Below are 26226 nucleotides of genomic sequence, written 5' to 3'. Positions count from 1 at the left end.
TGAAATAGTTACTGCAGGACACCACATTCAGAGCCTTCCTCCTCCTACAACAACGCAGCACTGTGCTGTCTCAGAATAGCGTTGTTCCACAGGGATGTAAGCCTATGCATACTGGCTCCAGAATCAGGTCAAAGCTACAGTACGCAAAAACATTGTGTTGTGTAAAAAGAAAAGCTCAGCTGCAAGAGCATGGTGTATTAGTTCCGTGTGTATCCATATATGTTTGGATATTTGTGGAAGCTCAAACTACTGACAAAAATCTGCAAAAAAATACTATTCTCCTTTATGTCTCCTGCTCCAAAAATATATTTCAGTACCAATAATTTACTCTCTAGGTTTGCATTGAAATACATCTCAGTGCAGTCCACAATGTGATTTTCCTGTGTTTTATATTTCCACACTATGAGGTTGGAATAATACTGTGAAAGTGTAAAAATGATCATAATGCCCTGTTAGTGTAAAAGCTGTTTGAAAAGACTGCTTGAAATTTCAGCCTGTTTTGGTGGGATGGAGTTCTGGCCTGTCTAGTGACAGGCAGTAAATTACTTAACAGACCAATAAGAAAGTTCCAAACCTCTCTGCCAACAAAAGCTTTTTCAGTTGTCCCCTCCCAGACAGTCCTAGCAAAATTCTTGCTCGAGAAATTGCTCTTTGCTAAGAAGCTATTTTTCTTTCTTTTTGACCATTTTAATTGAAAACAATCACAGTAAGGTAATTCATTGTTACCCAAAAAAACGGCTGTGTTGGACCTTGAAATAAAGATAATACTTGCAAGATTACACATCTGTTGTGTAGTCTACAATCTCGGTGAGTTCCTATACTAATCCTGTGTTTCTCCCTTCAGCATCGGAGGCTCTGTCCCCATAGTCTACTCCTACTTCTCAGAGTTCCTGCAGATGGATAAGAGAGGGGAACACCTGAGCTGGCTGTGTATGTTCTGGATGGTGGGGGGCATCTACGCCTCCTTCACTGCCTGGGGCATCATCCCTCGCTACGGTATAGTACACACTAAGCACTCAACAGGAAACTCTTACTATGACCTGGGATCAATATTATCTCGCTGACAAAAGCAAGTTTAGCTACAGTGGTCCGTGTCCAGGATGTTGTGTAAATGTAACCAAATTATATAGCATATGTATTGAGTTCATTAACTGGTTGATTGATTTTTTAAGATATTAATCTGTAAACGCACAGTAAAATATATTTCAGTACCAGTAATTTACTCTCTAGGTTTGCATTGAAATACATCTCAGTGCAGTCCACAATGTGATTTTCCTATAATACTGTGAAATAATACTGTGAAAGTGTGAAAATGATCATAATGCCCTTTTAGTATATCTTACTGTGATTGTTTTCTAGACACATTGAGAGATTTGGTTGTGTTGTGTTCCAGGCTCTTCAGTCTAGACTTAGAGAATGAATAAGGATTATGTTGTGGCTGTGTTGTGTTCCAGGCTGGGGCTTCAGCATGGGGACAGAGTTCCAGTTCCACGGCTGGAGGGTGTTTGTGCTGGTCTGTGCCCTGCCTGCCATCACCTCCCTGGTGGGGCTCATGTTCATGCCTGAGAGCCCCAGGTTCCTCCTGGAAGTAAGATCTGTTTTCTCCAACTAAAAGATTGTTCACAGATGAACAGTTCAGGAACGTTATACTCTGGGTTTAACCTATTGTGTCGATAATTTTTTCCCAGTTCATAAATCAACACTGATTTTGTTGAATAAAACAAAACTGATCGATAAAAAGAGTGAGGACTACTATCCTGAGGTTTCACTCAGAGTATGTGGTTGTCTTTGTTAGAATGCCAAACATGACGAGGCCTGGATGATCTTGAAGAATGTCCATGACACCAACTGGAGGGCTAAGGGCCAGCCTGAGAAGGTCTTCCAGGTGAGTGGCGACACGACAACAGTTTGACAATAAATAACACGCTCTTGAAGGGCTGCTTTGCCGTTTCTCAGCATCACAGAATATCATGAAACCTAACTAGAGGAGTGACCATCATTTCATTCCCGTCAGGTGACCCACATCAAGGCTCCGAAGACCAATGAGGATGAGTTCATTGAGATCCAGAGTGCCACAGGGACGGCTATACAGCGATGGGCCGTTCGAACCCTCACTCTGTGCAAACTGGTAGGCCCCAAAATGTCCTGAAAACAAACGTGTTACCTAATGAGACCAACATTAACAGTAACAGGCTATTAGTAGGTGACGTGTCACTATGCCATGTTTTCATTGCAGATACTGAGGAATGTTGCTTCTCTCTTGGGACCTGAGCTGAGACTGAGTACGCTGTTCATGGCCATCATCTGGTTCACCATGGCCTTCAGGTAAATATATGTACAATATATGTGATGCCAAAGAGGTAAGAGTGTATATATAGTGTGTGCAGCTGATTGTAAATATATCAAGACTGGATCACAAATGGCACCCAATCAGGATGCAAAAATACTGTATGTGTATTCTAACATTGGTTGTCAATGTTCCTTTTTACATTGGTCCAATAACTCTTGTTACCATTGTGTTTCAGTTACTATGGACTGGGTGTGTGGTTCCCTGACATGATCAAATACCTGCAGCAAGAGGAGTATGAGTCCAAAGTCAAGGTGTTCCATAGAGAGAGAGTTGAACGCTTCCACTTCAACTTCTCCCTGGAGAATCAGATCCACAGAGAGGGAGAATACATCAATGACAAGTATGGCACCTCTATCGCCCCCTTCTGGGCCTTCTCATTACTACACCTAAGTACCATGTGTAGTAGTAATATTAGTCATTTCATTATCATGTCTCTTTAATGACAATGTAACATATCATTCTATCTAAGTATGGTGCCCAGGGGCGCAACTTTGGTTTTAGAAGTGGGGTGGACATAATTATAATAATATATATTTTTTAATGATCCAGTCAGATAAAACCTCCAAACATCCTACCCGACAGCTAGGAGGTGTCCGCATGGTCCTAAAGCACACCATTGCCTCCATTTGTATCACATTCCAATTATAAAACTGGGGGGGGACAAAAACAAAAAAACATGTCTGAATGTGGGGCCCCATCCCCAGTGAAAGTTGCGCTCCTGATGGCGTGTACAATTTCTTTCAAAATTCGACTGACAATTTTGAAGAGGGATAGTGCTGTCTGCCATTCTAGCATGTAACCATTAGTTAGCTGTGTGCCACTTGGTCAAAAAGTCAGGAATCATGCTTTTGTGTTCCATCCCTTTAGGTTCATCAACATAGAGATGAAGTCTGTAAAGTTTGAGGATTCACTGTTTGAAGATTGTTATTTTGAGGACATCAAGTCCACTGAAACAATGTTTGAGAACTGCACCATCAGATCCACCGTCTTCTATAACACAGGTGGGAGCCGCTGGAGGTGTTACAGTAGGCCAACCAATGCATCACATTGTTAACAAGTTTAACCCTTTGGAAAGTTTCCAAAAGCAAAAAAGGTTAAACGGAGATTGAACTTTTGCAATAATCAGGTCCTGCTCAATATGAATGAAACATTGTGACCATACAGTGTCTAATGCATGCCAGCATCATCAATTACTATTGCTATGTTTCACTGTAAAACGACAGTACATATTGACCAATGGACTAAGAATTGCAAAGCCATGCATGTTGCTCCGGGTATACTATTTATGTATTATCAATGCCATTGTCACATTTCCTCCAGACCTGTACGAGGAGAAGTTCATAGACTGTAAGCTGGAGAACACCACGTTCCTCCACAACAAGAGGGGCTGTCACCTGGACATCGATGAGGAGAACGACGTGCTCATCTACCTGGTCAGCTTCCTGGGGTCCCTGGCTGTTCTGCCCGGCAACATCATATCAGCTCTGTTCATGGAGAAGATAGGCAGGGTCAAAATCATAGGTGAGTAGGTCTGCATTGGACAAAGTACAATGGTAAAAGCTTCCTTTCATTTGAGCTGTATTAGCTCTTACAATGGACAGGTAGGACAAGTGCAGATACTGTGTAGAGCAGCAGCTCAGCTATTGCTCCCCTGGGATTCTGCTCTGCAATTGTCAGATGAGAAAGGTGTTATGAAGTTATATCTATGGGTGTGAGCCTTGAAATATGATCAAGGAACATTGAAGTGTGAATGAATCGTACCGCACACCTCACGGCTACATCACCCTCTGCACACGACGTGCCACTGAGCTAAGCGACATTCTACCGTGAGCCCGCTCTGCTCCTCTCTCTGCAGGCCTCTCCATGCTAATCTCAGCTGGGTGCACCTTCTTCCTGTTCCTAAGCTTCAGTCAGGCGGCCATCATAGCCTGGCAGTGTCTGTTCTGTGGGGTCAGCGTGGCAGCATGGAACGGCATCGAGGTCATCACAGTGGAACTCTACCCAGCCTCCAAAAGGTACCGTACAGCAATTTCTTAGATTAGGCCTATTGGATATATAGCTAGATTATTCTATATCGTATTATTGATTTTTATACTCTTAGAACTACGTATGTCAACCAATTATCAGAAAGTTATAAAGTTAGTTTCCTGTGGTTACTTAACCTGTGTCCCTAACCTCCTCCCACAGAGCCACAGCGTTTGGGGTGTTGAATGCCCTGTGTAAACTGGCTGCTATCCTGGGTAGCTCCATCTTTGCCTCCTTTGTGGGGGTCACCAAAGTCGTCCCCATTCTCCTCTCCTGCGCTGCTCTGGTGTGCGGAGGCCTGGTTGCCCTCAAGCTACCCGAGACCCGGGAGAAGATCCTCCAGTGAGGTGGTCATACTGGCCAAAAGGTCAAAGGTGCCAGGAGCAACCTTTACAGGTGGAGTTACTCTGAGAGACACACAGGCATTAAGCAAGATTGGCTGTGACCAACAGGAATTGACAGGAGTTTTTTCCAGCAACATATTGAGAACCTTTAATAACATGCAGTGTGCTTCATTGTCTGTTCTGTCTCACCAGTTATGATGTGTTTGGAGTGAAATTCTTTAAAATCTACTCCGTATATAAATTATTCTTGGGACCAAATTGACATTTTCTCTAATTCAATCGCTTATTTATCACTCTATGAATCCTAATTTGCCCTACTAATGTATGATACTGTACATCTGAGACGAGATGAAAAATCTGAACATGTATAAACCTCGACGGCGACTTTGGTAACCAGAAACAGATTTCTGGTCGTGGAAATCTTTCCCCAGTGCCATTTTGAATTCACATACTGTTGTATTGTTCTGCCAGAATTACGTTTTTTAAATTTTTTATCTTGGCCCTGCCTCAATGAATAGCTCTCAACTCATACCCTCTACTTTCTCGCCAAAATGTAAACTCTGTAGACTGTAGCACTCCCTCCCTGTTCTTGTCTTGTGTTACAATCAACCTACGGTATGGAGTCGGAGAACAGCAAATATCCTTCACCACATCTGTACTGTATTTTTGAATTTCTAACTTTAGTTGAGTGTTAAGAAGTTATAGTCCATCAGTAGGTCGCCACAAGAGAAACAACATAGAACTGCAATTTACTGCAGGATTTGACCGTTCCATTCTAATATTATTTTCCTGATGAATATGCCCTTGGAAACCAGGATAAATCGATTTCTTTTGTCGATTTTTGTGGTCCAACTTCACAATTGAATCTTACTAGCAACTTAATTTAGCAAACTGTTTGGTCCATGAGTGTGTTTATGTGCTTGCTTGTAAATGTTATCAGTTTCAGCCTCCACGTTACTGCACATGATGCTCTTGGCTGTGCTTTATTTGTGTTGTCTATGCGACGAAATCTTTCGTTTTTCTGTTTTAAGTGGTACCACATAGAAATATGAAGGAAAATGTATCTTACAATATGTGGGGGGAATGCTCTTATTGTATTGGGGATGGGGGATTCACTGAAGCACACCGTGCTGTTACTGATAACTGTCGAATGAGTTGCATGTGGGTGTGTGGGTGTTATCTACCTACCATGTAATGTTTCTGTGTCTTTTTCATGTGTTGTTCAAAAAGCAAGTCGTCTGAATGATGTTTGCTGTCTGTGTCAATGTAAATAACTGACTGGATTGTAGCCTGTACCGGCTTGAATTAACAATCACTTTAGTTAGTTTAAGCATTCATAAGCTGTTTCTTGTCAAGTATTGAGGAGCCAATTGCATTTCTTTTCCAATACAAAACAATACTTTTGCCAATTATTTCTGTCATACTAACAATCAAACAGTTACATGCTTTGCTGTTGAAACACTATTTTACATTTGACTATCGTTATTGAATCTACACTATATTCACACAATAACGTAAGACATTTTTAAATAGAGAAAGTTACAAAAAAAGAATGAAGGTGATATTGAATTATCCTTCTTCAAAGTGTAGCTTTGGTTTCCTTTAGCTAGTCTATCGAGCACTTGTACCATCCTCCGGAGGTAGACACAATCACATTATTGCCGATACATGATGTAGTAATTAATACTTGTTATATCTCTCTTGAAAACATACACGGAGCTGTTATCAACTGAGCTGCAGGAAGTTATCCGCCTTACCTGAATGCAGCGGTTCAGTCGAGTCGTAAGGTACACAGTGTTTTCAATAAAAACCTGGTTTCTTTCTCAAGCACATGTTTGAACTGCATCACCGCGGGTATCAAGGGATCGGCTTATGAATACAGTTCTGTTTTTCTGATTTAGTTTGTGTGTCCGTCATTGTAAAACAGAAAAAGCCATGCGTTGTTCTTTGATTTTTCTATTTTGATCTCAAAATATTGTATGTCACGGTAAAAGACATTCATTTCACATACATGTTTTGTTTTGTGACTGTGAAAAAAAATAAAAACCAATCTATCAGTGTACTGTGAGCGATGTCTGGTTTCTACTTGGCATCAGCGCTGTAATATGCCACTCGGTGATAGACAGACCTGGTTGGTTCAGGTTTCTCCAGTGATATGAAAGGTGTAAAACACGAGCATGAAGAACTACACAACTCTCATAACGCATTCATTCTGAGTTGGAAACATGCTCTCTTTACGCTTGGTTGAGATGTTTCGAGTCAGACATAGAACCCATTCAGGGCTTCCCGTCATTTCACCTGTTTTGAGTGGGGGGACATTGGAGGCGTGGGGGATGGTCCTCAACAGAGAGCATTGAAGGGGGGGGGGGGGTAGATTTGTGGGTGGTGATGTTTACTCTACCAGAGGTGTGAAACAACTCACTTCCCCAGGGACAACATCAGGACACTGGGTCCAATACAAGAGTAAAAATGGGAGCTGTGGATATTTATAGGTAGGGCAGGACAGAATACTAACAGTGAATCAATCATATTCCTTGGTTTGCATATTGTATGAGGAATTGTAAACAATTGTACAGGACATAATAGAGGTTCACTGCTATACAAATATGAATCTGGTGAAAATCCATCACAGCTCTTCTCTAAAACCACAAACTGGGTTCTAAGGCAAAAACTAGACTCACTGCTTTAAACAGCTGTGGAGTGCTGAATGTGCGCCCCTGGGAAGGCTTGGGCCATGTCAGGCAGGCTGAAGGTTCTGGTTGCGTGGGGGGCGGACAGGACAGGTGCCAGCTCTGTCTCTAGCTGTAACTCTGAGGTGCCAAAGGCCACCACAGGCCCACTGGCCTCACCCCCGCAGTCCCACTGGCCCCTCTCACCCCGACCAGGGTGAGCCTAGGGTCACTCAGGGCCAGGGCAGCTGGGGATGGGGATGGATGCCAATCGTTGTACAATGTGTACAATAATGGAACACTGCAATACAGATACACTACTGGCTCCACTTAGAAATGTGACTGAGAATGATTGGGAAGCATGTTCAAGTATCCGATAGCTCAACTCACAAATGAAATGAACACATTTTCTTTTGTGGTTTGAATGTTTAGTCACATAAGGAAATGCAAAGTTGTGTGTACAGCACAGTAATCTGGGTCATTTTTCTTCTCTCACAATGTCCAGATCTAGACATTCTATTCACAGCTATATACTTGATTTATCTACAGAGGGAAATTCAGTGATCTTGACCTGTTCACCAAGGGTCGAGATGGGTAATGTAATTCCTAATCCTGCACTGTTTCCCATGGAGATGTTCACGAGTTAACAAAACCAGGCTTCAGGATAAACATAAACGTGTGAGGAAAACCCCCACGGACCTCCCCCAGTCTCAGTCCCAGTGTATCAGGTGGGCAATGCATCTATTGCTCATGGTGCTACTAGCAGTTGCGTAACTATCAATAACATTCTCTTTGGCTCATATTTGAATTCATGTCAATGTATAGGAGTGTGTGTTGGTGTGGGAGGGGTACAGATGTCTCATTCAGGGTGAATGTTCATATCTACTATGGCAGCCTAAAACCACAACATGACAGGTCAACCGGTCACAGAGTACACCGATGGTCAGTTTAGGTTCAGAGAAGAGTCAGGAGTGACTCTCTCACAGCCAAGGCGTCACTTGGCACCCCTAATGAGCTCAGCTAAAGACACAACCACTGTGTGAATCTGTAATGGAAAGTCACGCCACACGTGTAACTGGGACTAAAGAGATAATCAAACATAATTAAGACCTTTCATAGTGGGCTGTGATGACCAAAATGTACACATAATGCCATGCCCTGGGAATGGTATGCTGTAACTGACTTACATTGTTAAAAATACGCAGCAGTCTTTCAAATGTTCCCTATGTTATATCAATGATTAATGATCAAGTGATGGATTGATTGACAATTATTATAACTATTCAATAATATTTCATTTAATGTGTAATAATGGCTCTATATGCATAAACATTTGTTTCAGTCATTGTCATTGGAGCAATTATTTCCCGAAAATTCAGCCTCTGAACCACTATGGTCTAAATGAATAACTTGTGAACAGTGGCCTTTTTCAAATCATTGGCTGATGTAACTCATGAGGGAAATGATTACAAAACCAGATGATTTGAGACCACAATGGCAAAAACCTTATGAGAGCAAAAATGTTTATTGTTTTGGTCAGGGGTCAAATTTGACACGTCTCTCTCTGAGCAGCAGTAGTTGTATGATTTCCCAGCAGAGGACTGCATGGTGGAGCCTCTCTCTGTCCAGTAGGGCTGAGCTCTGGGAAGCTCTGAGAAGCTCTGGGAAGCCATGTTGATGGCCTGAGAGGGCCTGCAGAGGTGTCACTTCACACCTCCGACTCCTGCATAAAACCAGGGCTCTCCTCTTCACCAGCCCACAGGCCAAGCTCTTCAGTTCAGTCCTACCGCTCAACACGCAGGACAGGACACAGACAGACAGCATGGATATGTCTGCCCCTCTTCTCAGCAACTATGGTGTTGGTGTTCAGTACCACTGGAGTTATCCCAGTTCGGACTCTGAGTTTTATAACGTCTCCTCTCCAGAGACCTGCATCCTCTCCCCTTCTGCCTACATGGACTTCTCATCCTCCTGCCTGCCTCGGGGGACCGCCACAGAACCTCACAGGTCCACACACTCTGGAGGAGCCAAGGCGTCCGCTTCCCCATCCTCCAGCGACGAGGGAGGACCCTCCGGAGGGAGGATTAGAAAGAACCGCTCCAAGAACCCCAGCAAGCAGAGACAGAGTGCCAGCGAGAAGGAGAAGCTGAGGATGAGAGACCTGACCAAAGCCCTCAACCACCTCAGGACCTACCTGCCCCCGTCTGTGGCTCCGGCTGGACAGACTCTGACCAAGATCGAGACGCTGCGCCTCACCATCGGCTACATCTCCCACCTGTCGGCCCAGCTAGAGCTCAGCGAGGAGGCTGTGTGTCAGAGGAAGGAGCTGAACCTCCCTGTGTCAGGACACCACGTATCGCCTCAACAAGACTCTGTGGGCCTGTGCCAGTTCAACACCTCCTCCTCAGGGTACTGCTGGGGTGAGGAAGCAGAGGTGGGGAGACGTGCAGGGCAGGAACAGATCCTCCACACAGCTACGCCCACGTACCCGCTCCACAACACTGGGATGGAGAGGTACCCACTCAGCAGTGAGATGGACACGTGTGCTTACGACAACAGCTTCAACTCCAGTATGGATTCGCTGTTGGAATCGCCAGAGTATGCAGAGGCTGCACAGTCATGTCAGGTATGTACAGATTCAATGTACAGTATTTAGATGTTCAAATATTTTTCCATTTATATGGTCAATGACAAGTTTTATTGCTGTTAATTTTGTTTACTCACAATAATTGGTATCACTCATTGCAATTTTTCAGTTTGATGGTTTTAAGGAAATTAGAAAATCTGTTTGAACGAGTAAACAAAATATATTTTTTCTCCTTCAGATATACAGAAAAGATGTCCACTATCAGAACATTCCTCAAGACTTCTGGATGTAACAGAAGTCCTCATCAAGAGAATCTACTGTCCAGTCATAGACGTTTACTTTGATCTACAGAGTATTTATATGTTAATATAACTCATTTCTATTATTTCCAAATTCTAGATTTTACACAACGTTCATTGTAAATACAAAACTTTTTTTAAGTGTATAATAAAATATGAACTAATAACTAACTAATGTGTCTTTGGCTATTCCTGTATTTAAAAGTAAGAGTTTTGTAAGTAAATTAGCAAGTTTGTAAGTAAAGAAGCATTTTAAGTTGTAAGTAACAGTATTGAAATATTATTAATATATTAATGGAATATTCTGTACTTTTAAGAGAATCTACTGTCCAGTCATAGACATTTCAATCTACAGAGTATTTATTTGTTAATATAGCTAGCTTATTACTTTCAAATTCTAGATTTTATACAACGATCATTGTAAATACAGAACGTATTCTAAAATGTATAATAAAATATGAACTAATAACTAACTACTGTGTCTTTGTCTATTCCTGTATTTGATTCTTAAGGGTTTTGTAAGTAAAGTAGTACGTTTGTGAGTAAATAAGCATTTTAAAATGTAAGTAACAGTATGTAAATATTAATGGAATATTTTGTACTTTTTCTGTCTAGACGGTTTTTACTTCCGCCATAAAAGTCAGCCCACACCACCAGACATTTACAGAGGCATATGACACGGAGTGCATTTTGTGATTATGGAACACAGCATGGCAGATTTGCCAGCATTATAACTGCTGTGATAGAAATAAACTCAAACAGTCCAGCTGCCAGCTAACATAACCACAGCACCAATTGAATGAAAGCGAGCGCTCTGTAGGTCAAAAACGTCATTTTCAAACCAATATTTTAAATGCATGAGTAGCCTATACCTTCCACATCAGTACACACACTGAGGAAAGAATAACATAATCAAGAATGACTATGAAACACAAGATCAAATTAAGATCCTACATCTGTACATACCAAAGCTTCAATCATTGGTCTATTGTATGCTTCCACACAATCTCTTTAACTTCAGAACACTGTTTATCTTTCACAGAGAAGCTATAAGTCAGGACCCACACTCTGACATTAGCATTCTAATGACCCCTCTTATCCTAGACCAGATAAAGAGCTTAGCACTCCCATGCTAATACAAGGATGAGAGAGTACTGGTTAGAGCCCTGGTGGGCACAGTAAACAACAAGCTATTTTTGCCCTGGATCATAAATCAGATGCATGGAGGATAATTAATGAACTCCTTCACTTATCTAAAATCTTTAACTTTGACTGAAACCATGGATGCTGGTAACCTGTTGGTAGAAATGACTATATTGTAGCAATAAACAGGTAGCTCAAGCTTGGATCAAGTGCCATGTCGTGGTCAGTATGCCACGATGTGGCAGAGACTGGAAGTGCTGCCATTCCACACACGTGTCACAATATCAGCTATGTATCGGCAATGTATCAGTATCAACTATGTATCAGCAATGTAAAAGTATCAACTATGTATCAACTATGTATCAACTATATATCATCTATGATTCAACTATGTAACAGTATCAACTATGTATTAACTATGTATCGACTATGTAACAGTATCAACTATGTATCAACTATGTAAGAGTATCAACTATGTAAGAGTATCAACTATGTAAGAGTATCAACTATGTATCAACTATGTATCAACTATGTAACAGCATGAACTATGTATCAACTATGTAACAGTATCAACTATGTATCAACTATGCAAGAGTATCAACTATGTAAGAGTATCAACTATGTATCAACTATGTATCAACTATGTAACAGCATGAACTATGTATCAACTATGTAACAGCATGAACTATGTATCAACTATGTAACAGTATCAACTATGTAACAGTATCAACTATGTATCAACTATGTAACAGTATCAACTATGTATCAACTATCTATCAACTATGTAACAGTATCAACAATGTATCAACTATGTATCAACTATGTAACAGTATCAACTATGTAACAGTATCAACTATGTATCAACTATGTAACAGTATCAACTATGTATCAACTATCTATCAACTATGTAACAGTATCAACAATGTATCAACTATGTATCAACTATCTAACAGCATCAACTATGTATAAACTGTGTATCAACTATGTATGAACTATGTAACAGTATCAACTATGTAACAGTATCAACTATGTATCAACTATGTAACAACTAGGTAACCGCATCAACTATGTAACAACAATGTAACAACTATGTAACAGTATCAACAATGTAACAATTAGGTAACAGTATAAACTATGCATCAACTATGTAACAGAATCAACTATGTATCAACTATGTAACAGCATCAACTACGTATCAGCTATGTAACAGTATCAACTATGTAACAGTATAAACTATGTATCAACTATGTAACAGTATCAACTATGTAACAGTATCAACTACGTATCAACTATGTAACAGAATCAACTTTGTATCAACTATGTAACAGCATCAACTATGTATCAACTATGTAACAGTATCACCTATGTAACATTATCAATTATGTATCAACTATGTATCAACTATGTAAAAGTATCAACTAATCAACTATGTAACAGTATCACCTATGTAACATGATCAACTATGTATCAACAATGTAACAATATCAACTATGTAACAGTATCAACTATGTATCAACTATGAATCAACTGTGTAACAGTAACAACTATGTATCAACTATGAATCAAATATGTATCAACTATGTAACAGTATCAAATATGTATCAACTATGAATCAACTATGTAACAGTATCAACTATGTATCAACTATGAATCAACTGTGTAACAGTAACAACTATGTATCAACTATGAATCAAATATGTATCAACTATGTAACAGTATCAAATATGTATAAACTATGAATCAACTGTGTAACAGTAACAACTATGTATCAACTATGAATCAACTACGTATCAACTATGTATCAGCAATGTAACAGCATCAACTATGTATCAACTATGTAACAGTATCACCTATGTAACATGATCAACTAAATATGTAAGTAAATATGTAAATATGTATGTAACAATATCAACTATGTAACAGTATCAACTATGTATCAACTATGAATCAACTGTGTAACAGTAACAACTATGTATCAACTATGAATCAACTATGTATCAACTATGTAACAGTAACAACTATGTAACAGTATCAACTATGTATCAACTATGTATCAACTATGTAACACTATCAACTATGTATCAACTATGTATCAACTATGTAACAGCATCAACTATGTAACAGTTTCAACCATGTATCAACTATGTAACAACTATGTATCAACTATGTAACAGTGTCAACTATGTATCAACTATGTAACAGTATCAACTATGTATCAGCTATGTATCAACTATGTATCAACAATCTAACAGTATCAACTATGTAACAGTATCAACAATGTATCAACTATGTATCAACTATCTAACAGCATCAACTACGTATCAACTATGTATCAACTATGTAACAGTATCAACTATGTAACAGAATCAACGATGTATCAACTATGTAACAGCATCAACTACATATCAACTATGTAACAGTATCAACCATGTATCAACTATGTAACAGCATCAACTACATATCAACTATGTAACAGTATCAACTATGAAACAGTATCAACCATGTATCAACTATGTATCAAATATGTAACGGTATCAACTATGTATGAACTATATAACAGTATCAACTATGTATCAACTATGTAACAGTATCAACCATGTATCAACTATGTAACAATATCCCCTATGTATCAACTATGTATCAACTATGTATCAACTACGTAACAGTATCAACTATGTAACAGGATCAACTATGTATCAACTATGTATCAACTAAGTAACAGTATCAACGATGTAACAGTATCAACTATGTAACAGTATTAACTATGTAGCAACTATGTAACAGTATTAACTATGTATCAACTATGTATCAACAATGTATCAACTACGTAACAGTATAAACTATGTAACAGTATCAACAATGTATCAACTATGTATCAACTATCTAACAGCATCAACTATGTATAAACTGTGTATCAACTATGTATGAACTATGTAACAGTATCAACTATGTAACAGTATCAACTATGTATCAACTATGTAACAACTAGGTAACCGCATCAACTATGTAACAACAATGTAACAACTATGTAACAGTATCAACAATGTAACAATTAGGTAACAGCATCAACTATATAACAACTAGGTAACAGTATCAACTATGTATCAACAATGTAACAGTATCAACTGTGTATCAACTACGTAACAGTATCAGCTATGTATCAACAATGTATCAACTAGGTAACAATATCAACTATGTATCAACTATGTAACAGTATCAACTATGTATCAACTATGTAACAGTATAAACTATGCATCAACTATGTAACAGAATCAACTATGTATCAACTATGTAACAGCATCAACTACGTATCAGCTATGTAACAGTATCAACTATGTAACAGTATAAACTATGTATCAACTATGTAACAGTATCAACTATGTAACAGTATCAACTACGTATCAACTATGTAACAGAATCAACTTTGTATCAACTATGTAACAGCATCAACTATGTATCAACTATGTAACAGTATCACCTATGTAACATTATCAATTATGTATCAACTATGTATCAACTATGTAACAGTATCAACTAATCAACTATGTAACAGTATCACCTATGTAACATGATCAACTATGTATCAACAATGTAACAATATCAACTATGTAACAGTATCAACTATGTATCAACTATGAATCAACTGTGTAACAGTAACAACTATGTATCAACTATGTATCAACTATGTAACAATATCAACTATGTAACAGTATCAACTATGTATCAACTATGAATCAACTGTGTAACAGTAACAACTATGAATCAACTATGTATCAACTATGTAACAGTATCAACTATGTATCAACTATGAATCAACTGTGTAACAGTAACAACTATGTATCAACTATGAATCAACTACGTATCAACTATGTATCAACTATGTAACAATATCAACTATGTATCAACTATGTAACAGTATCAACTATGTATCAACTATGTAACAGTATAAACTATGCATCAACTATGTAACAGAGTCAACTATGTATCAACTATGTAACAGCATCAACTACGTATCAGCTATGTAACAGTATCAACTATGTAACAGTATCAACTATGTATCAACTATGTAACAGTATAAACTATGCATCAACTATGTAACAGAGTCAACTATGTATCAACTATGTAACAGCATCAACTACGTATCAGCTATGTAACAGTATCAACTATGTAACAGTATAAACTATGTATCAACTATGTAACAGTATCAACTATGTAACAGTATCAACTACGTATCAACTATGTAACAGAATCAACTTTGTATCAACTATGTAACAGCATCAACTATGTATCAACTATGTAACAGTATCACCTATGTAACATTATCAATTATGTATCAACTATGTATCAACTATGTAACAGTATCAACTAATCAACTATGTAACAGTATCACCTATGTAACATGATCAACTATGTATCAACAATGTAACAGTAACAACTATGTAACAGTATCAACTATGTATCAACTATGTATCAACTATGTAACACTATCAACTATGTATCAACTATGTATCAACTATGTAACAGCATCAACTATGTAACAGTTTCAACCATGTATCAACTATGTAACAACTATGTATCAACTATGTAACAGTGTCAACTATGTATCAACTATGTAACAGTATCAACTATGTATCAGCTATGTATCAACTATGTATCAACAATCTAACAGTATCAACTATGTAACAGTATCAACAATGTATCAACTATGTATCAACTATCTAACAGCATCAACTACGTATCAACTATGTATCAACTATGTAACAGTATCAACTATGTAACAGAATCAACGATGTATCAACTATGTAACAGCATCAACTACATATCAACTATGTAACAGTATCAACCATGTATCAACTATGTAACAGCATCAACTACATATCAACTATGTAACAGTATCAACTATGAAACAGTATCAACCATGTATCAACTATGTATCAAATATGTAACGGTATCAACTATGTATGAACTATATAACAGTATCAACTATGTATCAACTATGTAACAGTATCAACCATGTATCAACTATGTAACAATATCCCCTATGTATCAACTATGTATCAACTATGTATCAACTACGTAACAGTATCAACTATGTAACAGGATCAACTATGTATCAACTATGTATCAACTAAGTAACAGTATCAACGATGTAACAGTATCAACTATGTAACAGTATTAACTATGTAGCAACTATGTAACAGTATTAACTATGTATCAACTATGTATCAACAATGTATCAACTACGTAACAGTATAAACTATGTAACAGTATCAACAATGTATCAACTATGTATCAACTATCTAACAGCATCAACTATGTATAAACTGTGTATCAACTATGTATGAACTATGTAACAGTATCAACTATGTAACAGTATCAACTATGTATCAACTATGTAACAACTAGGTAACCGCATCAACTATGTAACAACAATGTAACAACTATGTAACAGTATCAACAATGTAACAATTAGGTAACAGCATCAACTATATAACAACTAGGTAACAGTATCAACTATGTATCAACAATGTAACAGTATCAACTGTGTATCAACTACGTAACAGTATCAGCTATGTATCAACAATGTATCAACTAGGTAACAATATCAACTATGTATCAACTATGTAACAGTATCAACTATGTATCAACTATGTAACAGTATAAACTATGCATCAACTATGTAACAGAATCAACTATGTATCAACTATGTAACAGCATCAACTACGTATCAGCTATGTAACAGTATCAACTATGTAACAGTATAAACTATGTATCAACTATGTAACAGTATCAACTATGTAACAGTATCAACTACGTATCAACTATGTAACAGAATCAACTTTGTATCAACTATGTAACAGCATCAACTATGTATCAACTATGTAACAGTATCACCTATGTAACATTATCAATTATGTATCAACTATGTATCAACTATGTAACAGTATCAACTAATCAACTATGTAACAGTATCACCTATGTAACATGATCAACTATGTATCAACAATGTAACAATATCAACTATGTAACAGTATCAACTATGTATCAACTATGAATCAACTGTGTAACAGTAACAACTATGTATCAACTATGTATCAACTATGTAACAATATCAACTATGTAACAGTATCAACTATGTATCAACTATGAATCAACTGTGTAACAGTAACAACTATGAATCAACTATGTATCAACTATGTAACAGTATCAACTATGTATCAACTATGAATCAACTGTGTAACAGTAACAACTATGTATCAACTATGAATCAACTACGTATCAACTATGTATCAACTATGTAACAATATCAACTATGTATCAACTATGTAACAGTATCAACTATGTATCAACTATGTAACAGTATAAACTATGCATCAACTATGTAACAGAGTCAACTATGTATCAACTATGTAACAGCATCAACTACGTATCAGCTATGTAACAGTATCAACTATGTAACAGTATAAACTATGTATCAACTATGTAACAGTATCAACTATGTAACAGTATCAACTACGTATCAACTATGTAACAGAATCAACTTTGTATCAACTATGTAACAGCATCAACTATGTATCAACTATGTAACAGTATCACCTATGTAACATTATCAATTATGTATCAACTATGTATCAACTATGTAACAGTATCAACTAATCAACTATGTAACAGTATCACCTATGTAACATGATCAACTATGTATCAACAATGTAACAATATCAACTATGTAACAGTATCAACTATGCATCAACTATGAATCAACTGTGTAACAGTAGCAACTATGTATCAACTATGAATCAACTATGTATCAACTATGTAACAGTAACAACTATGTAACAGTATCAACTATGTATCAACTAGGTATCAACTATGTAACACTATCAACTATGTATCAACTATGTATCAACTATGTAACAGCATCAACTATGTAACAGTTTCAACCATGTATCAACTATGTAACAACTATGTATAACCTATGTATCAACTATGTATCAACAATCTAACAGTATCAACTATGTAACAGTATCAACAATGTATCAACTATGTATCAACTATCTAACAGCATCAACTACGTATCAGCTATGTAACAGTATCAACTATGTAACAGTATAAACTATGTATCAACTATGTAACAGTATCAACTATGTAACAGTATCAACTACGTATCAACTATGTAACAGAATCAACTTTGTATCAACTATGTAACAGCATCAACTATGTATCAACTATGTAACATTATCAATTATGTATCAACTATGTATCAACTATGTAACAGTATCAACTAATCAACTATGTAACAGTATCACCTATGTAACATGATCAACTATGTATCAACAATGTAACAATATCAACTATGTAACAGTATCAACTATGTATCAACTATGAATCAACTGTGTAACAGTAACAACTATGTATCAACTATGTATCAACTATGTAACAATATCAACTATGTAACAGTATCAACTATGTATCAACTATGAATCAACTGTGTAACAGTAACAACTATGAATCAACTATGTATCAACTATGTAACAGTATCAACTATGTATCAACTATGAATCAACTGTGTAACAGTAACAACTGTGTATCAACTATGAATCAACTACGTATCAACTATGTATCAACTATGTAACAATATCAACTATGTATCAACTATGTAACAGTATCAACTATGTATCAACTATGTAACAGTATAAACTATGCATCAACTATGTAACAGAGTCAACTATGTATCAACTATGTAACAGCATCAACTACGTATCAGCTATGTAACAGTATCAACTATGTAACAGTATAAACTATGTATCAACTATGTAACAGAATCAACGATGTATCAACTATGTAACAGCATCAACTACATATCAACTATGTAACAGTATCAACCATGTATCAACTATGTAACAGCATCAACTACATATCAACTATGTAACAGTATCAACTATGAAACAGTATCAACCATGTATCAACTATGTATCAAATATGTAACGGTATCAACTATGTATGAACTATATAACAGTATCAACTATGTATCAACTATGTAACAGTATCAACCATGTATCAACTATGTAACAATATCCCCTATGTATCAACTATGTATCAACTATGTATCAACTACGTAACAGTATCAACTATGTAACAGGATCAACTATGTATCAACTATGTATCAACTAAGTAACAGTATCAACGATGTAACAGTATCAACTATGTAACAGTATTAACTATGTAGCAACTATGTAACAGTATTAACTATGTATCAACTATGTATCAACAATGTATCAACTACGTAACAGTATAAACTATGTAACAGTATCAACAATGTATCAACTATGTATCAACTATCTAACAGCATCAACTATGTATAAACTGTGTATCAACTATGTATGAACTATGTAACAGTATCAACTATGTAACAGTATCAACTATGTATCAACTATGTAACAACTAGGTAACCGCATCAACTATGTAACAACAATGTAACAACTATGTAACAGTATCAACAATGTAACAATTAGGTAACAGCATCAACTATATAACAACTAGGTAACAGTATCAACTATGTATCAACAATGTAACAGTATCAACTGTGTATCAACTACGTAACAGTATCAGCTATGTATCAACAATGTATCAACTAGGTAACAATATCAACTATGTATCAACTATGTAACAGTATCAACTATGTATCAACTATGTAACAGTATAAACTATGCATCAACTATGTAACAGAATCAACTATGTATCAACTATGTAACAGCATCAACTACGTATCAGCTATGTAACAGTATCAACTATGTAACAGTATAAACTATGTATCAACTATGTAACAGTATCAACTATGTAACAGTATCAACTACGTATCAACTATGTAACAGAATCAACTTTGTATCAACTATGTAACAGCATCAACTATGTATCAACTATGTAACAGTATCACCTATGTAACATTATCAATTATGTATCAACTATGTATCAACTATGTAACAGTATCAACTAATCAACTATGTAACAGTATCACCTATGTAACATGATCAACTATGTATCAACAATGTAACAATATCAACTATGTAACAGTATCAACTATGTATCAACTATGAATCAACTGTGTAACAGTAACAACTATGTATCAACTATGTATCAACTATGTAACAATATCAACTATGTAACAGTATCAACTATGTATCAACTATGAATCAACTGTGTAACAGTAACAACTATGAATCAACTATGTATCAACTATGTAACAGTATCAACTATGTATCAACTATGAATCAACTGTGTAACAGTAACAACTATGTATCAACTATGAATCAACTACGTATCAACTATGTATCAACTATGTAACAATATCAACTATGTATCAACTATGTAACAGTATCAACTATGTATCAACTATGTAACAGTATAAACTATGCATCAACTATGTAACAGAGTCAACTATGTATCAACTATGTAACAGCATCAACTACGTATCAGCTATGTAACAGTATCAACTATGTAACAGTATAAACTATGTATCAACTATGTAACAGTATCAACTATGTAACAGTATCAACTACGTATCAACTATGTAACAGAATCAACTTTGTATCAACTATGTAACAGCATCAACTATGTATCAACTATGTAACAGTATCACCTATGTAACATTATCAATTATGTATCAACTATGTATCAACTATGTAACAGTATCAACTAATCAACTATGTAACAGTATCACCTATGTAACATGATCAACTATGTATCAACAATGTAACAATATCAACTATGTAACAGTATCAACTATGCATCAACTATGAATCAACTGTGTAACAGTAGCAACTATGTATCAACTATGAATCAACTATGTATCAACTATGTAACAGTAACAACTATGTAACAGTATCAACTATGTATCAACTAGGTATCAACTATGTAACACTATCAACTATGTATCAACTATGTATCAACTATGTAACAGCATCAACTATGTAACAGTTTCAACCATGTATCAACTATGTAACAACTATGTATAACCTATGTATCAACTATGTATCAACAATCTAACAGTATCAACTATGTAACAGTATCAACAATGTATCAACTATGTATCAACTATCTAACAGCATCAACTACGTATCAACTATGTATCAACTATGTATCAACTATGTAACAGTATCAACTATGTAACAGAATCAACGATGTATCAACTATGTAACAGCATCAACTACATATCAACTATGTAACAGTATCAACCATGTATCAACTATGTAACAGCATCAACTACATATCAACTATGTAACAGTATCAACTATGTAACAGTATCAACCATGTATCAACTATGTATCAAATATGTAACGGTATCAACTATGTATCAACTATATAACAGTATCAACTATGTATCAACTATGTAACAGTATCCACCATGTATCAACTATGTATCAACTATGTATCAACTACGTAACAGTATCAACTATGTAACAGGATCAACTATGTATCAACTATGTATCAACTAAGTAACAGTATCAACGATGTAACAGTATCAACTATGTAACAGTATTAACTATGTGGCAACTATGTAACAGTATTAACTATGTATCAACTATGTATCAACAATGTATCAACTACTTAACAGTATCAACTATGTAACAGGATCAACAATGTATCAACTATGTTACAGTATCAACTATGTATCAACTATGTATCAACTATGTAACAGTATCAACTATGTAACAGTATTAACTATGTATCAACTATGTAAAAGTATGAACTATGTATCAACTACGTATCAGCTATGTAACAGTATAAACTATATATAAACTATGTATCAACTGTGTAACAGTATCAACTATGCATCCTCTATGTAACAGTATCAACTATGTTTCAACTATGTAACAGTATCAACTATGTATCATCTATGTAACAGCATCAACTATGTATCACCTTTGTATCAACTATGTAACAGTATCAACTATGTAACAGTATCAACTATGTATCAACTATATATCAACTATGTAACAGCATCAACTATGTAACAGCATCAACTATGTAACAGTATCAACTATGTATCAACTGTGTATCAACTATGTAACAGCATCAACTATGTATCAGCTATGGAACAGTTTAAACTTTCTATCATCTTTGTATCAGCGTTGTAACATTATCAACTGTGTATCAACTATGTAACAGTATCAACTATGTATCAACTATGTATCAACTATGTATCAGCGTTGTAACAGTATCAACTATGTATCAACTATGTAACAGTATCAACTATTTAACAGCATCAACTATGTATCAACTATGTATCAAATATGTAACAGTACCAACTATGTATCAACTATGTATCAACTATGTATCAGCTATGGAACAGTATAAACTATGCATCATCTATGTAACAGTATCAACTATGTTTCAACTATGTAACAGTATCAACTATGTATCAACAATGTAACAGCATCAACTATGTATCACCTATGTATCAACTATGTAACAGTATCAACTATGTAACAGTATCAACTATGTATCAACTATATATCAACTATGTAACAGCATCAAGTATGTATCAACTATGTAACAGTATCAACTATGTAACAGTATCAACTATGTATCAATTATGTATCGACTGTGTATCAACTATGTAACAGTATCAACTATGTATCAGCGTTGTGACATTATCAACTATGTATCAACTGTGTAACAGTATCAACTATGTATCAACTATGTATCAGCGTTGTAACAGTATCAACTATGTATCAACTATGTAACAGTATCAACTATGTATCAACTATGTAACAGTATCACCTATGTATCAACTATGTATCAACTATGTATCAACTATGTATCAGCGTTGTAACAGTATCAACTATGTATCAACTATGTAACAGTATCAACTATGTATCAACTATGTAACAGTATCACCTATGTATCAACTATGTATCAACTATGTATCAACTACGTAACAGCATCAACTATGTATCAACTATGTATCAGTGTCAACTATGTTTCAACTATGTAACAGTATCAACTATGTATCAACTATGTTTCAACTATGTAACAGTATCAACCATGTATCAACTATGTATCAACTATGTAACAGTATCAACTATGTTTCAACTATGTAACAGTATCAACTATGTTTCAACTATGTAACAGTATCAACTATGTATCAACTATGTATCAACTATGTAACAGTATCAACTATGTTTCAACTATGTAACAGTATCAACTATGTATCAACTATGTTTCAACTATGTAACAGTATCAACTATGTATCAACTATGTATCAACTAAGTAACAGCATCAACTATGTATCAACTATGTAACAGTATCAACATTGACGAATGCGAATACGAATACGCTGATTCGGTGTGCGAGTTCATTAGAACGTGCGTTGAAGATGTCGTTCCCATAGCAACGATTAAAACATTCCCTAACCAGAAACCGTGGATTGATGGCAGCATTCGCGTGAAACTGAAAGCGCGAACCACTGCTTTTAATCAGGGCAAGGTGTCTGGTAACATGACCGAATACAAACAGTGCAGCTATTCCCTCCGCAAGGCTATCAAACAAGCTAAGCGTCAGTACAGAGACAAAGTAGAATCTCAATTCAACGGCTCAGACACAAGAGGCATGTGGCAGGGTCTACAGTCAATCACGGACTACAGGAAGAAATCCAGCCCAGTCACGGACCAGGATGTCCTGCTCCCAGGCAGACTAAATAACTTTTTTGCCCGCTTTGAGGACAATACAGTGCCACTGACACGGCCTGCAACGAAAACATGCGGTCTCTCCTTCACTGCAGCCGAGGTGAGTAAGACATTTAAACGTGTTAACCCTCGCAAGGCTGCAGGCCCAGACGGCATCCCCAGCCGCGCCCTCAGAGCATGCGCAGACCAGCTGGCCGGTGTGTTTACGGACATATTCAATCAATCCCTATACCAGTCTGCTGTTCCCACATGCTTCAAGAGGGCCACCATTGTTCCTGTTCCCAAGAAAGCTAAGGTAACTGAGCTAAACGACTACCGCCCCGTAGCACTCACTTCCGTCATCATGAAGTGCTTTGAGAGACTAGTCAAGGACCATATCACCTCCACCCTACCTGACACTCTAGACCCACTCCAATTTGCTTACCGCCCAAATAGGTCCACAGACGATGCAATCTCAACCACACTGCACACCGCCCTAACCCATCTGGACAAGAGGAATACCTATGTGAGAATGCTGTTCATTGACTACAGCTCGGCATTCAACACCATAGTACCCTCCAAGCTCGTCATCAAGCTCGAGACCCTGGGTCTCGACCCCGCCCTGTGCAACTGGGTACTGGACTTCCTGACGGGCCGCCCCCAGGTGGTGAGGGTAGGCAACAACATCTCCACCCCGCTGATCCTCAACACTGGGGCCCCACAAGGGTGCGTTCTGAGCCCTCTCCTGTACTCCCTGTTCACCCACGACTGCGTGGCCACGCACGCCTCCAACTCAATCATCAAGTTTGCGGACGACACAACAGTGGTAGGCTTGATTACCAACAACGACGAGACGGCCTACAGGGAGGAGGTGAGGGCCCTCGGAGTGTGGTGTCAGGAAAATAACCTCACACTCAACGTCAACAAAACTAAGGAGATGATTGTGGACTTCAGGAAACAGCAGAGGGAACACCCCCCTATCCACATCGATGGAACAGTAGTGGAGAGGGTAGCAAGTTTTAAGTTCCTCGGCATACACATCACAGACAAACTGAATTGGTCCACTCACACAGACAGCATTGTGAAGAAGGCGCAGCAGCGCCTCTTCAACCTCAGGAGGCTGAAGAAATTCGGCTTGTCACCAAAAGCACTCACAAACTTCTACAGATGCACAATCGAGAGCATCCTGGCGGGCTGTATCACCGCCTGGTACGGCAACTGCTCCGCCCTCAACCGTAAGGCTCTCCAGAGGGTAGTGAGGTCTGCACAACGCATCACCGGGGGCAAACTACCTGCCCTCCAGGACACCTACACCACCCGATGTCACAGGAAGGCCATAAAGATCATCAAGGACATCAACCACCCGAGCCACTGCCTGTTCACCCCGCTATCATCCAGAAGGCGAGGTCAGTACAGGTGCATCAAAGCTGGGACCGAGAGACTGAAAAACAGCTTCTATCTCAAGGCCATCAGACTGTTAAACAGCCACCACTAACATTGAGTGGCTGCTGCCAACACACTGACACTGACTCAACTCCAGCCACTTTAATAATGGGAATTGATGGGAAATTATGTAAATATATCACTAGCCACTTTAAACAATGCTACCTTATATAATGTTACTTACCCTACATTATTCATCTCATATGCATACGTATATACTGTACTCTATATCATCGACTGTATCCTTATGTAATACATGTATCACTAGCCACTTTAACTATGCCACTTTGTTTACATACTCATCTCATATGTATATACTGTACTCGATACCATCTACTGTATCTTGCCTATGCTGCTCTGTACCATCACTCATTCATATATCCTTATGTACATATTTTTTATCCCCTTACACTGTGTACAAGACAGTAGTTTTGGAATTGTTAGTTAGATTACTTGTTGGTTATTACTGCATTGTCGGAACTAGAAGCACAAGCATTTCGCTACACTCGCATTAACATCTGCTAACCATGTGTATGTGACAAATAAAATTTGATTTGATTTGATTTGATTTGAACTATGTATCAACTATGGACCAGTATCAACTATTTAACAGCATCAACTATGTATCAACTATGTATCTGTCACGCCCTGGTCTTAGTATTTTGTGTTTTCTTTATTAATTTAGTCAGGCCAGGGTGTGA

At 37.1% G+C, this 26226-nt stretch overlaps 2 protein-coding genes across 3 annotated transcripts in view; both read left to right on the top strand.

The window, feature by feature from the left end:
• Window positions 1-6779, top strand: part of LOC139370466 (synaptic vesicle glycoprotein 2Bb) — a 57953-nt gene extending 51174 nt beyond the window's left edge. Inside the window, exons 4-13 of one of the 2 annotated variants that reach the window (XM_071109964.1) lie at window positions 845-996; window positions 1455-1588; window positions 1796-1885; window positions 2015-2128; window positions 2237-2325; window positions 2526-2690; window positions 3218-3351; window positions 3671-3871; window positions 4206-4365; window positions 4538-6779. In XM_071109964.1, coding sequence (XP_070966065.1) covers window positions 845-996; window positions 1455-1588; window positions 1796-1885; window positions 2015-2128; window positions 2237-2325; window positions 2526-2690; window positions 3218-3351; window positions 3671-3871; window positions 4206-4365; window positions 4538-4721 — 1423 coding nt within the window. In that variant the 3' untranslated portion in view covers window positions 4722-6779. The remainder of the gene's footprint in view (window positions 1-844; window positions 997-1454; window positions 1589-1795; window positions 1886-2014; window positions 2129-2236; window positions 2326-2525; window positions 2691-3217; window positions 3352-3670; window positions 3872-4205; window positions 4366-4537) is intronic. The other variant, XM_071109973.1, reaches the window with a different exon arrangement.
• Window positions 6780-7453: 674 nt separating this feature from the next.
• On the top strand, window positions 7454-10267 carry LOC139377731 (mesoderm posterior protein 1-like). Its single transcript, XM_071120543.1, has 4 exons — window positions 7454-7605; window positions 9126-9808; window positions 9863-10014; window positions 10214-10267. Exons 1-4 carry the CDS (start codon window positions 7454-7456, stop codon window positions 10265-10267), a joined length of 1041 nt encoding a protein of 346 aa, XP_070976644.1.
• The last annotated feature ends 15959 nt before the right edge of the window (window positions 10268-26226 follow it).

This window comes from Oncorhynchus clarkii, chromosome 2 (assembly GCF_045791955.1).
Source record: "Oncorhynchus clarkii lewisi isolate Uvic-CL-2024 chromosome 2, UVic_Ocla_1.0, whole genome shotgun sequence".
Classification (NCBI taxonomy): domain Eukaryota; kingdom Metazoa; phylum Chordata; class Actinopteri; order Salmoniformes; family Salmonidae; genus Oncorhynchus; species Oncorhynchus clarkii.
This window is presented reverse-complemented; position numbering and strand designations above follow the sequence as displayed.

Coding starts and splice junctions, on each gene's coding strand:
- LOC139377731 (XM_071120543.1), top strand. CDS start 7,454: ATGTCAGGCAGGCTGAAGGTTCTGGTTGCGTGGGGGGCGGACAGGACA. Junction 7,606..9,125: donor CCCCTCTCACCCCGACCAGG/GTGAGCCTAGGG, acceptor GCATAAAACCAG/GGCTCTCCTCTTCACCAGCC. Junction 9,809..9,862: donor CTCCTCAGGGTACTGCTGGG/GTGAGGAAGCAG, acceptor TCCTCCACACAG/CTACGCCCACGTACCCGCTC.